At 20.4% G+C, this 14,603-nt stretch overlaps 4 protein-coding genes across 4 annotated transcripts, besides 27 other annotated features; 3 read left to right on the forward strand and 1 right to left on the reverse strand.

The window, feature by feature from the left end:
- Positions 1-35: a sequence feature (AT_rich).
- A 24-nt stretch (positions 36-59) lies between these two features.
- Positions 60-108: a sequence feature (AT_rich).
- Positions 109-248: 140 nt separating this feature from the next.
- Positions 249-283: a sequence feature (AT_rich).
- A 144-nt stretch (positions 284-427) lies between these two features.
- Positions 428-500: a sequence feature (AT_rich).
- Positions 501-675: 175 nt separating this feature from the next.
- Positions 676-723: a sequence feature (AT_rich).
- Positions 724-943: 220 nt separating this feature from the next.
- Positions 944-1,030: a sequence feature (AT_rich).
- Positions 1,031-1,068: 38 nt separating this feature from the next.
- Positions 1,069-1,257: a microsatellite.
- Positions 1,169-1,303: a microsatellite.
- Positions 1,304-1,310: 7 nt separating this feature from the next.
- Positions 1,311-1,456: a microsatellite.
- Positions 1,457-1,533: a sequence feature (AT_rich).
- Positions 1,534-2,346: 813 nt separating this feature from the next.
- Positions 2,347-2,376: a sequence feature (AT_rich).
- Positions 2,377-2,506: 130 nt separating this feature from the next.
- EDI_109630 (uncharacterized protein) lies at positions 2,507-3,370 on the reverse strand (the record flags this gene model as incomplete). The annotated part of the gene is made up of 1 exon (XM_001738343.1): positions 2,507-3,370. The coding sequence occupies one exon, from the start codon at positions 3,368-3,370 to the stop codon at positions 2,507-2,509; it is 864 nt and encodes a 287-aa protein (XP_001738395.1).
- A 249-nt stretch (positions 3,371-3,619) lies between these two features.
- Positions 3,620-3,688: a sequence feature (AT_rich).
- Positions 3,689-4,126: 438 nt separating this feature from the next.
- Positions 4,127-5,338, forward strand: EDI_109640 (uncharacterized protein; the record flags this gene model as incomplete). Its single annotated transcript, XM_001738344.1, has 1 exon — positions 4,127-5,338. One exon carries the CDS (start codon positions 4,127-4,129, stop codon positions 5,336-5,338), a length of 1,212 nt encoding a protein of 403 aa, XP_001738396.1.
- Positions 5,121-5,152: a sequence feature (AT_rich).
- An 11-nt stretch (positions 5,339-5,349) lies between the features above and the next one.
- Positions 5,350-5,469: a microsatellite.
- Positions 5,470-5,499: 30 nt separating this feature from the next.
- Positions 5,500-5,560: a microsatellite.
- Positions 5,561-5,688: 128 nt separating this feature from the next.
- On the forward strand, positions 5,689-6,858 carry EDI_109650 (pumilio domain-containing protein C6G9.14, putative; the record flags this gene model as incomplete). The annotated part of the gene is made up of 1 exon (XM_001738345.1): positions 5,689-6,858. One exon carries the CDS (start codon positions 5,689-5,691, stop codon positions 6,856-6,858), a length of 1,170 nt encoding a protein of 389 aa, XP_001738397.1.
- Positions 6,859-6,891: 33 nt separating this feature from the next.
- Positions 6,892-6,929: a microsatellite.
- Positions 6,930-7,149: a sequence feature (AT_rich).
- EDI_109660 (uncharacterized protein) lies at positions 7,013-8,832 on the forward strand (the record flags this gene model as incomplete). The annotated part of the gene is made up of 3 exons (XM_001738346.1): positions 7,013-7,020; positions 7,071-7,401; positions 7,450-8,832. 3 exons carry the CDS (start codon positions 7,013-7,015, stop codon positions 8,830-8,832), a joined length of 1,722 nt encoding a protein of 573 aa, XP_001738398.1.
- Positions 7,302-7,539: a sequence feature (AT_rich).
- Positions 7,821-7,848: a sequence feature (AT_rich).
- Positions 8,127-8,151: a sequence feature (AT_rich).
- Positions 8,833-8,875: 43 nt separating the features above from the next.
- Positions 8,876-9,035: a microsatellite.
- Positions 8,922-9,099: a microsatellite.
- A 610-nt stretch (positions 9,100-9,709) lies between these two features.
- Positions 9,710-11,746: a repeat region.
- Positions 11,747-11,750: 4 nt separating this feature from the next.
- Positions 11,751-11,827: a microsatellite.
- A 15-nt stretch (positions 11,828-11,842) lies between these two features.
- Positions 11,843-13,783: a repeat region.
- Positions 13,784-14,343: a repeat region.
- Positions 14,344-14,345: 2 nt separating this feature from the next.
- Positions 14,346-14,535: a microsatellite.
- Between the last annotated feature and the right edge of the window lie 68 nt (positions 14,536-14,603).

The raw sequence follows: 14,603 nt of genomic DNA on the forward strand, positions 1-14,603 counted from the left end.
ATTTAATAATAAAATATGGTATAATTAATTTATTTCATGATTTAAATGATATGGACTTGTTTTATTATTATAATATTAATATCTCAATTTTAATTTAATTATTTTATTCAATACCAATTAAAAGTGTGGTATTGTTCTATACATTCACCACTATTCTTTGTTATTCTTTTTAATGGATTTGTATGTTATTTGAATAATATTAAAAGTTAGTTAACAAATAAACTGAATCTTATAATGTTAAAGAAATGAAATAATATAAATAAGAATATATAATATATAATAACTAGTTTCATCATTAAAGTATTTCATCTGTACTTTAAACTATATTATATTCATTTATTTCGAGTGATATACCAAAGTGATGATTGATTAATGGCATTTGTCAAATTAATTGTATTAATAATAAAAGGAATTGATGGTGAGTTTCAAATAATTTTTATAATTAGTTATTAAAAAGAATTTAAAATACAATAATATGAAAAATAAGTAAAAAATAAAAAGAAAGAAATAGAATAGAGTTTAGAAACCAGAGGAGATGAGGTGAAATTAGGATAGATAAGATCATAAAAACTAGAAAGAATTAGAAAGTTTTGAAAAGAGGTTAAGAAGAGTTAACTGGTATTCAAAATACAATGCAGAAGATACAGTCTGAAAGATAAAATGAATTTTTGACAGAAAATATGATATTAAAATAATTAAATTTATAATAAGTTAATAAATATAGTTGATGATGTTAGATAAAATAAAGAATGATAACAAAGAATAACGAAATTAAAAAAGAAAGAAGAAATAACAACAGAAAAAAGTTAGACTATACCATAAAATTTATGGAAACATAAAAATAATTATTATCTCATCATTTTCTATCATTTGAATATTTTTGTTATTCTTAATAATCATTTTTGAATGATTCTTTCTTGAACTAAAAGTAATTGGAATGATGATATAATTGTTAATATATATTTAACAATATCATACAATTAATTTAGTGATATTAACATTGTTATATAATTCTAATTTAATAAAATAAGTATAGTTGAAAGTATTAGAATGGAAATTAACAATACTAATAAATAATGAAGTAGATAATACAAATAACAGAAACACAGATAACATTAAATAATGAACAAGATAAATTAATAATTAAAATAACTTCACTCACATGAATAACTAAACATAAAATAATAAATAAAAATAAAAGAAATAGAGATGAGAATGTAATAAATAATTAAAGAAAAGAAAACACTAATGAACAAAAGAATGATAAAAATAATAAAAGTTGAGAAGATGAAAAAATGAATAATCTGAAATAATATTATTTTACTATTAATTATAAAATTAATTCTAAAAACTATTAAATTATTTTATTTTTATTATTTATTAATAATATTTAAACTATTTCACTTTTATTTCTTCATTTTATTATTAATTTAATAAAAATTACTATTTTTTTATTTATAAAATAAAACTATAATAATAATATTAAATATTGTAACATTTAACTATATTTTATTTTTTGTTATTTGTAATAATGAAACACAATTTATCTTGATTATTGTATCCATGAGATACTAAACAATAACCACTATTAAAGAATTATGAGAACGAATAAAATTGTTCAGCTTTTTTTATTGAATAAAAGGGATTAATATCTTTTCATTTATGTATGGTTATTACTTCTTCATAAAGAGAAATACTCTAAGCATACATTGGTAGTTATCATTTTACATATAAAGAAATACAGTTATTGTGATTTAATTGATAATGGTATAAATTAGAATGAAATTTAGTGTAATCTCATTGTTTAACATTTTTATTACAACACACTTGTTCATGATATCGTTGACTTATAGTTTATCTAATTTTTTTCTTAATAACCAATACAAAACATTAGGAATAATAATTGTCATTAATTTACTGTAACTTCTATTGTATTTCAATAGTTTTTAAGAATAGAAATACCTTAACAATCAATATTACTATTTTTTTTAATTCAGAGGAAGGAATTAATTGTAACATCTTCATACATTGAGTAGTTATTAAATGTAAGACAAAAACAATATTAATATCCAATGAATGATTATGTTTGGTATTTACTCAAAAATTAAACCTAAACATACATATAATTACAAAAACACTTCTTGAATTACAATGAATTACAATTCTATTTTTTAAAATAATAGAATATTATGAATTAGTACAATTTACAGTGAAAAAAAAAACAATACAGTATTGAAATTTTATAAGTTTTATTTAAAGTATACATAAATGTATAAAAGATTCAAAAAGAATCCAAATAAATTACAAATAATTAAAAAAAAGACAAATCAAAAGGTAACAAGAATGAATTATTAATTAGATTAAATTTAAATATATGATAAAAGATTCTAATGACATATAAAATGATGTTTATAGTTTTCTTTACAAAAGTGAACCAATATATGATGTTAATTGAATCAATTAAGTCTATTAGAGTTAAAAGTAATAGTCATTAATATGATAACTCTTAAAAAAGAGTTTTTTGATTAAAAGAATCTTGGGCATAGTCTTCAGGATGAGTACCTAATAAATTAAATTGATTTAACTCAAAATTAAATTGTTCTGGATCATTTTTAATCATTTGGGAAGTATCTTCTTCAGTTTGATATGGATAAGGTACACTAAATTGATGGTCTATGTATTCAAATTCATCATTGATTTTATTAGTCATAACAGCTTCACTAAGAGATACAGTATTATTTTCAGGGGTATCAAATACAAAATTATTAAAATAAAGAAGTTCTTGAGGTAATGTTGTTAATGATATTATAATTTGACTATTCTTGTTGTTATTAGCAAAAAGATATTTCAATACTTTCTGCATCCAATCACCATAATAATCTTTAATAAATTTTCTATCATATTGATTACCATTAATTTCAATTTTATCAATATAAAGATTATTTTCTTTTTCTTTTCTTGTAGATTGTGCTTTTCCATTCTTAGAGACAATTTTAATACTATCATCTTCACTTCTCTTACAAGCCCATTTAATAATACTATTCATCATGACGTCATGCAAATCTTTTCTTTTTATTCTTGCTATATCTCTTTTAAAAACCATATTTGTTTTACAAAGTTCATTAATTCGCATTTCAATCCTTTGAATAAAGTCTTCAATTTTCCAACAATGTCCTTCAACTTCAACATAAATAAGATCAAGTTGATTTCTTTTATCTATATACTTTTTTCTTTTTGGATATAATATCTCAACTTTTCCACCTTTTGAAATGATATATAATATTAAGAAACCCCATTGTCCAAAGATATATTCTTCATGACGTCTTTTCAACTCAACAGCTTTATTTTTTTCTGTCATTGATATTTGCATTTCGTCTCTATCTAGTAGTTCTTTTATTTCCTTTTATGTTGAGTAATTACAATGAGGTTTTTAAAATAAAGCCAAATGATTTTTAAATGAAAAGAACTTCTTTCCTTTTTAAAATTACCAAAAATCGTCATTTCTTGTTTGACAGAAGTGAGGCATTTAATTATTATCAAATAAAAAATGGATTTTTTATTTAGAATTAACATAACTTAATAGCAATACTTCTTGAACTCATTTCGTAACGTAACCATCATAAAATAAATAATATATTTTATAGTAATAAATATTAATTAGAATTAATACTATTATTATAAAAATAAACAAAAAGAAAAATAGATGAATGAATCATAATTGTTAAAAACGATTAATTATTACCATATTACTCATTTGAATCTTGTTTTCATCAACAAAAAATAATCTAGAAGTCATATAATTTTAAAACTACTCTTTATTTGTTTTTAATAAACTATATTGAGTATAAATTAAAACCTATACATAACCAAACTATTTTATTTTTTGAAGAAGAAATGAAAAGATGAATTTATTTAATGAAATAAACAATTCTTCTTTTTATTTGATTTAGGATGACTTCTTTTTTAAAAAGGTGAATTATTAATTTAATACACATAAATAAGTACTTTGATTTAATAGATTTTAAAAGGATAAAATGATAATGAAATAATAAAAAGAAGAGAATGAACGAAGAAATTTTTCGAATAATTCTACAAAGAAATAGAACTCAATAATTAAATTGGTTTAATGGAAGTTATTGATGATTATATTAATCCTAAATCAACAACTATTTATCCATTTTTAAAGGTTATTCAAAAACCAACACTTAGGAAATCAGTATTAACGATATGTGTAATTATTTTTTTAATGAGTGGGACATTAACAATTACTTTAAGTAAATTATTATATAATACAACAACAAAAGGTAGATATGAGAAAGAACATGAATTTGAACATCCAATGTTTTTAACATTTATGATGTTTGTTGGGATGATGTTATGTTTATTTATTCATATAATTATTACATTAATAATACCTGAAGATAATAAAAAGAATTATATTGAAATTAATAAAAGATCTCCATTTCGAATTGAAGTATTATTTAAATTAATTGGACCAGCACTATGTGATTTTTTAGGAGGATATTTAATGAATGTAGGATTAATGTATGTAACATCAAGTGTATTTCAAATGATGAGAGGAAGTGTTATTATCTTTACTGCTTTACTTACAGTTTTTGTTAGAAAAAATCAATTAAGAAATAATCAAATTTTTGCTATATTTCTAGTTATTATTGCATTAGCTGTTGTTGGAGGATCTGCATTTGCAGGAAATTCAAGTGTTATAAATGGAGAATCAAAAGTTTGGGATGTTATAATTGGAATTACATTTATTACTAGTGCTATGTTTCTTCAAGCATTACAAACTATTATGGAAGAAAAATATTTACAAGACCTTCAAATACCTCCATTAGTTGTTGTTGGATTAGAAGGATTTTATGGTATTTTATTATCAATACCAGGAATGATATTATTACAAATGATTCCAATACCATTTTATGATGATAATATTGATGCAATAATTAGTTTAAGAGAAAAACATATTTTAATAGTTATAATTATTTATGCATTTTCTGTTACTTTATTTAATATTACAGGAATGATTATTACAAGAAGTTTAACTGCAATGGTAAGAAATATATTAGATCCTTGTAGAATGATTTCTATATGGTTTTTATCAGTTTTAATGTATTATATTTTTAATAAAAAATATGGAGAACCTTTAGGTTGGCAAACAGCACTTCAAGTTTTAGGATTTTTATTATTAACATTTGGATTATTTATTTATACAGGTGTAATAAAATTAAATTTCTTTGGAATAGAAAATAATGAACAAAATGAAAATATTATTTTAATTGAAAAATCTGAAGATAATGATGATCATGATTTATTTGAATAAATTGTTTTGTATTCTTTTATTTTCTTTCTTTAATTCATTCTTTTTTTTTTTTTGTTTTTGTTTTTTTATTAATCTATTATTTAGATTTATTTCTTTTTTTTTTTTTTTTGTTTTTGTTTTTATACTTTTTTATTATTTAAATTGTTTATTATTTCTTTTTAAAAAACAAAAATAAAATAAAAACAAAAATTTAAGAAATAAAAAAAAAAAGAAAAAGAAAAAGAACCCTTTCATTAGTTCTTTGTTATTTTATGGAACAGACCCTTCAGAGTGTCATAAGTAATTTGTTAGATGATGAAGAAGATGAAGGGAAGAAAACAACTGATATCCAAAGAATGATTAAAACAGATATGAATTGTATAAGAAAGGAAAGAAAAGAAACAACACCAATTCAATTAAATAATGATTATAGTGCTGAAGGATATGAACGTTTTTTACAAAAATATTTTAAAACACAAACAGAACAAAATAATAATAATAACTCAACATTTATTCATTCATCAAATCCACCTTCTATTCCATCTACACCAACAAAACATTTTCATCAAATTTTATTTAATGAAGATTATTTAAGATTATCACAAGATCAAACAGGAAGTAGAACTGTTCAACATAAAATAGAAACATCAATAACAGAACGAGATATAATTTTTGATTCAATAGAAAAAGAAGCAGTAACACTTTCTAAAGATGTTTTTGCAAATTATGTTATTCAAAAATTATTTGAATTTGGAGTAGTTTGGCAAAAAAGTCAATTAATTAAACGATTAACAGGATCATTTGTTGAATTATCATTACATATGTATGGATGTAGAGTAGTACAAAAAGCAATAGAATTTGTAGATGATATTGATAAAAGAACAATTTTTAATGAAATAGAAGATAATATTATTGCATGTATTCAAGATCAAAATGGAAATCATGTAATTCAAAAATGTGTTGAAAAAGGAGATTTAAAAATTATTGATTCAATTATTTTTGCATTTAAAGGAAGAGTATTAGCATTTTCACAACATCCATATGGATGTAGAGTAATTCAACGTATTTTAGAAAAAATACCAACTGAAAAAAGTTATCCATTATTAGAAGAAATTCTTCCTAATACACTTGATTTATCTAAAGATCAATATGGTAATTATGTTATTCAATATATTGTTGAAAAATGTCCATCAGAAAGAAATAAAATTAGAAAAGCATTACAAGGAAATATTGCATTATTATCTATGCAAAAATATTCTTCTAATGTTATTGAAAAATGTTTTATGTGTGCTAATCTTAAAGGAAGACAAGAAATTTTAAAAGAAATTTATGGTATTAAAAAAGATGGTGCTCCTTTATTAATGATGATGAGAGATCAATATGCTAATTATGTAGTTCAAAAAATAATAGAAAATGTTAGTGATGAAGATCGTGAATTTATGGTAAATAATGTAGTTTTACCACAAATTAATTCTTTAAGAAAAGTACCTTATGCTAAACACATATTGGTTTTATTACAAAATTATGGTGTTGATGTGTAATTGTGCATTTTTTGTTTTATTTTGATATTAATATTTTTTATTTGTTTTTTTTTTCTTTTTTTTTTTTTTTTAATAAATTTTATTATTATTTTTCTATTATTTCATTCATTAATATATCATATTTTCTATCTAAAACTTTAAAATAATAATCATTATGGAAATGTTTGTAAAACATTATTAATATTAAAAATTATTTGATGTTTATTCTTTAGTATTCTTCAATTAAAAAATCAATTAGATAATTTATCAATTATTGAAAAAAGTTTTAATGAACAAAATAAAAAAATTAATGAAATTGATGAAATTGTTAATGGAATTGATTCAAAATCAAATGAATTATTTAGTCAATGTAATGAAATTTTAAAAAAGAAAAATAAAGAAGAAGAGGTATTAAAGAAAGTAGAAAAAGAAATAAGATATTATGAGGCATTTGATAGATTATCATTATTTATTAATAATCCAAAAACAATAAATTTTTATTCAAATCAATTTAAAGAAAATTATATTGAAATAAATGAATCTATTGAATATTTTTATAATAAAGTTTGTTTATATTAAATAAATAAATGAATAACATAATTTATTTAATAGAAAAATGATATTGAATGTTATACATATTTATTAAAATATCAACAATTAAAAAGTAAAATATTAAATTATTTATCAATATTTATTAAAAAACAAATTGATGATTTACATCAAGAATGTAGTACAATTCCAGTATTACCTTTAAATCAATTTACAAAAAGTGTATTATATAAATCTAAAATAACAACTGAATTTAAAGAATTAATAAAAATATTAGAAATAAGAAAAGGAATATTAGAATCATCATATCTTGATGAATGTATTAAACATTATCTTAATATTAGAAAAAATTTATTAATGCCATATATATCAAAATTATTAATTACACTTCAACAAATTAATCCATTTATTTGTGATGTTACTAGAGAAGCTGGAATTTATTTATTTATCATTTTTTATAAAGAAGGTAAATTATTTAGAACTGTATTTAACCAAGATTGTCAAGCATTAAAAATTATGTTTTCTTCACTTTTTGATATTTATTCTTCTTTTATTTCAACTTTATGTTATAAATGTCATGACATTGGAATATTATGTAATGCAATTACTTATCTTAAAGATGAACAAATTCTTTATCGTTTACCTCATTCAAAATTAATCCAATTACCTGAATATTCTATTTTTAATTTTTGTATTAATGAATTGATTACTAATATCTCAGAACGTTTAGTTTATTTGTCATTAAATTTAATTAATAATTTAATTGCTTCATTTCATCCTTCAAAAAATGATTTAAATTATCCTGCTATTTTCTCTAATTCAAATGTTCAGGATCTTCCTTTTAAATTAGTTCTTTATCCTCCAACTACAAATACTCTTACTTTATTATCTAAACTTCATTTCTCTTTATCAAATGATTTGTTTAGTCAACTTGCAAATACTGCTATTAGTGCTTGTGTTGATTCAATTCTTCATGCTATCCCTCAAATTCCTTCAAACAATGAACTTGATGGTAAATTATTTGCATTAAGAAATTTATGTATTCTAAGAGATCAAATTATTCCTTTCACAGAAGTAGATGTTTCTTTAAGAAAAGTTGAAACAAAAACTCAAGAACTTTGTGGTGAAATATGTAATTATTTCCTTAAAACATTTTGTCCTTCTGGTCTTCAAGTATTACGTGATTTTATTTTTGATAATAAATCTCAAAATGAAATTAAATTGATTCAATCACAAATTATCGAAGAGTTATTTCATAATTCTATTAATTCTAAAGAAAATTTGAATATTCTTCATGTCTATTTGCATCAAGTTCATTTAAAAGAATTATTGGAAATACTTAAAGCAAGAATTGTATATTTTGCTCATAAGTTAACTGTTTTATTTAGAGATCAAGATTTTGAGAAAAGGTTCTTAGAAGCTGCAAAACCAATTTTGAATTATTAATTCAGTTCTTTTTATTATCAAATCTTTGAAAAACAACTATCCTTTTTTACTTTTATTCTTTTGTTATTGATATTATTCTATTTTATTAATGTTTATTTTTTATATTAATTAACTAGTGTGTATTTGTATATATTCTTTTATTAATATCATTTGTCTGTAGTCTTGTTTAGATTTTATTGTTCGTTATTTTATCCATTTTTATTCAATCTGTTATCATATTGTTTTTGTTAATTGTTTATTATTTATTTCATAACTTATGTTATTTATCAATACTATTATCTAAATAGATTGAAACTGTATTATTGTTTTCATTTCTTTGTGCTATTAAGACAATTAATTATTCAATTTAAATGGTAATCTAAAACAACAATAAAATATTCAAATATCAAGAATACTCTTTAAAACTCATGATTATTTTGAAATGAATTTGTGAATTATAAACAATAGTAATAAGAATAGGACTAATTTATAATTGTATTTTAATTAGATTCTTATACAAATACATTTGTAAATTTAAAACAGTGTTATGAAAGAGGATATATTCAAATTTGTTCTAAACCTATAATTTGAATTGTATCTTCTATGCTGATGGAATTAAGAAGAGAAATTAAATAATTGTTCAGATATAATTTAAATAAGTGTGAAATCAATTACTGAAAGAAATGAAAGAAGTCATTTAAAAAAATGATTCAATTATAAAATAAGTTAATAATTAGAAGAATGATTAAAGAATTAAAAACTGTTTAATATCAACAACACAGGTTAAACAAAAATCAATTAATTGTTATATTTTATTTATTCATTGTTTTGTTTAAACTCATCACCCTTATTAGTAGTTGTGTGTGTTGATATATTTTATAAACAATGTTCAATTTTGTTTATTCTGTTTTTTTAATTACTTTTAATTTCATCTACATCTTGTTCATTCAATCTCATGATGCATTTTATTTTGTACCATTCCCTTGATTAGATCTTCTAATCTATTTATTTTCCTTAGGATTTCTTTTACTTCATCAAATTTATCTCATTTAAATTTATTTTGGAGATAATAATACATACACATTGAAATCCTTTTCATATCTTCTTGCAGATTTTCTATTCTCCTGACCATACCCTTTTATTATTTATTTCTCTTATTAATTTATCTGATTCTTTCCTTTTCCAGTAGTAATTAATATTTATACATTTATCTATTTCCATTTCTTTAACTTGAATGATGATAGAGTTAAGATATTCATTATCAATATCAGTAGAGTTATTTTTTATGATAATGTTTTTTATTATTGGATTACACTCTACTTTCTATGATTAAGTTTATTTTCATTTTAATATATATTTTAGTTGTTTATTTTATTTTATGTGACTTTTTAATATTATTAATGTATTCTTTATCATTATTTACTTTATTATTTATTACTTTTATTATGTTTTCTATTTGTTCCCATCTTAATTTATTATTTAATTTCTTATTTAACAAATTAATTGCAAATCAATACAACACATCAATTAAAATTCTATTTGTTTGATTTGTTGTGTTTTCTTTTCTTCTTGATTGATTATCATTTCTTGTTTTTTGATATTCAGTGTTTTGTTCTTTTATTTCTAATATTATATTTTTCATAGGTAGTTTGGTTCATTTGTATTGTCCATGATGATGATGTCCTCAGTATTTGTTGTGTATTTATCACTAGAGTCACTGTTTTCTTCTTCTCAATTTCTGAAATAAAAAATAAACAATAAATTGATGATGATTTGATATTAATTGTTTTTGTTCTTCATTTTCTCTTTGTGTATGGTCTAATTCTTCTTTTGTTTTTTCTGCAATCTCATAATTTTGAATCTACTTTTTTGATATACAGAGATTTGATTTTCTTTATCTCTTATGTTCTTCTTTAACATATCACTATTCTTCTTCTCCAGCTCAGCACCATTCAGGACTTCGTCCTTCTCCTTCTTCAGCCTCTCATAGCTAGCTCGGAGTGTGAGGATGGTTTCATCCTTGCCTCCTACTTCTATGTTCCTTCTACCATTTGTTTCATTTATTTTTGATTGTAATGAAATGTTTTATTATTTTAATTTAGAGTTTTCTTATTTCATCATATGTTGTTTGAATATTGTTTATTTGTGTTTTCATCTTTTCTATTTCTTCTTCAAACTCTTTCCTGACTGTTTCTCGTGCTTTTTGAATCATTTCATTTGAGATGATTTGTTCTTCTTCTTTCTTTTTTTGTTTGAAGTTCTTTAATAGTTTCTTCTATTTCTTTAATTTTATTTTGAAGTGTGTTAATTTCTTATTTGTTATATTCTTCTTCCTTTTTCTCTTCTTTATCTTGTGTTTTTTATTTATTTTCTTTTTCATTTATTATTCTTGCATATTTACATCTATCGTTCATTTCTTTGATTCGATTTTTGTTTTTGATTTCTTCTTCGATTGTTTTAATATCTTCACTTTTCCATTCTTTTGTTTTATATTTGAATTCTTCTTTGATTTTCTCTAGTGTTTTCTTCTTTCTTATTGAATATAATTCTTGGAGAATATTATACCATTTCTTTACCTTCATACTTTTTAAGTATTTCTGATTATTCTCATTTCTCCCATTTTCTTGTTATTCTTTTAATTTTCTTTTGAATTTCTTTTGTTGTTAACCATTTAGGTTTCTTGTTTGTATAATGTTTATTATCATTGTATTTACATTGTTTCTTATTTGTTTTTATTTGTATTCTTCTTTTTCTATTCACTATTTTCTTGTCATTTCTTTTGCTATTATTATTATGCATTTTATTGTTATTTCATCTTTCTTTTCTTCGAACTTGAATATCTGTTTCTTGTTTGATTTTCTTTACAAGACTCTATGGTATTACTCAATAGCCATGGCAACAAAATATGATGTATATTCTGAATTGATAAAAGGATATGAAAATAAGAAATGAACAAATAGAAAATAAAAATGATAAATAAAATAAAATAACAAATGAACTAATTATAGATAAATAACAATAATATTAAATATTATTATTTTATTATTAATTTTATTATTTATTATTGTTATTTAAAACAATAAAAATGAAATGACATTTATTAAAATAAATAAAATAATGTTTTATAAACCTGTATTTAATTATTTAATCATCTCATTTTAATCTGATATAATTAAATTAAAATGGAAGAAGTGATGAACAACCAATTAATTAAAGAAGTAGTAGAAACACTTCCAAATATTCAACAATCAATTGATGATATTAATAAACAATATCATTATTATTTAGGAAGTATTAAAAATGAAATATTTGAGAAACAAGATAATGAAACATATGAACAAGCAATTAAAAGAGGAGAAGGAATATTTGATAGAATTGATGAAATAGTTAAAAGAAGAAGAATAGTAATAGAAAAAGGACAAGAAACAATTAAAAGAATAGAAATAATTAAAAATAAAATGAACAAAATAATAGAAAAATGTAATTCAGATGAAGAAACAGTTAATAAATCTAAGAATGAAATAATAGATAAAATCATTTATATGGAAGAAATGGATATGGAAGATAAAATTAAACCATTAGAAGAAGAAATTAACAATATTAAAATAAGATTTAATAAGAAGAAAGAAGAATGGTTTACACATTATAGTGATTATTTAGAGAGGAAGAAGATAAAAGAAGAAGAAGAAGAAATGAAGAAACAAGAAGGAGAAAGATTAAGAATAATGAAAGGAATGACTACAATGGAAGAAATGAAACAAATAGAAGAATGGACAAATAGAAAAGTATCCAATATACTATTTGATTCAGATATTGATGATTGGAATGTTGATACATCAGTATTTGATCAAAGAATAATAAACAAAGAACATATAATAATTATTATTGAAGATACAGATGGAAATAAATTTGGAGGATATGTTAATGAAAAAATTGATAAAGTTGGTTGGATAAATGATCCAAAATCATTTTTATTTTCATTAAAATCAAATGGGAGAATACAAGAAATGATGAAATTTGATATTAATGATCCAGAATATGCATTTTATTTATATGATCAATCAATTAATTTTTTGTTTAAATTTGGATGTGGATGTGATGGTGATATTCGTGTTTATAAAGAAAATAATAAGACATATTCATGTTGTAAACAACAATCATATGAATATAAAGGAATAATAAATGCACTTTGTGGAAAACAATATCCAGAACATTTCACACCACAACGAATTATTGTAATTGAAATGAAATGATTTTTATTCGTTATTATTTATTTGAAATATAAAACTAAAAAAGAATATAAAATAAAATCAATAAATGAATATAAACATTTCATTTATCAATAAATGAAATAATGAATATAAAAATGTTCATATTTCATTCTTGTTTTATTTCATTTGAAATAATCATATTCAATGTGTTAATTTAATAAATAATAAAAAGAAATAAGAATAAAAGATAAATAAAAATATAATAAAATATTTATTTTATTCTTTTTTCTTTATTTTTTATTTTATTTATATTATTTTATATTTATTTATTTTATTCTTCTTCTTTTATCTTTATATCTATTATATATTTCTTATTTTATTATTTATGTTATATTCTTATATCATTTTATTCTTATTTTATATTTATTCATTATTATTCATTTCATATTAACAATGATAAATATCAATACAACATATAATAAATAAATGATATAAGATAAACAACAATAAATAATAATAATAAAATATAAACAAACAATATAAACAAATATAAAATAATAAAATAACATCTAATATAAAATAATAATAACAAATAATAAAAATAAGAAATGAATGATGATTAGAAAAGAAAAAATTGAGAAAAAGAAGAAATAAAAGATGATATTCAAAGATAAAAATCAATATAAAATATAAAATCAAATATAATAAATAGTAAGAATAAGAATGATTATATCTTATTTTATTATTATATTCTTCTTTATGATTCCAATGTGGTATGTCAGATATACAACACAAATCACTAATATTTCCTGTTTCAAATCACCTAGTTATCTTCTGGTTATGATATGCATTTGATGAGATAACATACCACACAACACTAATTGGTTATTTTTATTATGAATAATTATTATGGAGGTATTATCAATAATGATTATTATTTATTGTTATTTATTAATGATTGTTATTTATTAATGATTATTATTTATTATGATGGTATTATTATAATATGATACTTTTGAATTGAATATATGATGTTATCAATAAAGATTATTTAAATAATGTTGATGATAAATGAGATAAACCATAATCATAATGTTATTGATATGTCAAACATAAAATAATAATATAAATAATGATGAATTTTAATATTCATTTATTTCAAAATAAAAATCAAATAACAAATTAAATGATGAAATATTTAAATTGATAATGATTGAAAAAAACAATAAATGAATAGAAATAAAAATGAAGAATAAAGTGAAATAATCACTTCTCAACATGATGAAAACATAATCATAAATATTTCATATTTAATTTCTTTATTTTTATTATCCATTTTTTTATTTTATATTTATCTTTAACTTCTCTCTTATTTATTCTCACTCCTCTTTTCTTATTCTCTTATTTTTATTCATTTCTCATTTATTATCTTATTTACTTATTTATACTATGTTATTATTGTTTATTTTATATTTTATTTGATAACAATTCATTTTATATTATTATTTCTTATCAACTTTATCATTTCTTGTTCTTAAATCATTCTATTATTTTCATTTATTTATTCAAATGAAAATCAAA

Source organism: Entamoeba dispar, genomic scaffold, assembly GCF_000209125.1.
Source record: "Entamoeba dispar SAW760 scf_1105229461259 genomic scaffold, whole genome shotgun sequence".
Classification (NCBI taxonomy): domain Eukaryota; phylum Evosea; order Mastigamoebida; family Endamoebidae; genus Entamoeba; species Entamoeba dispar.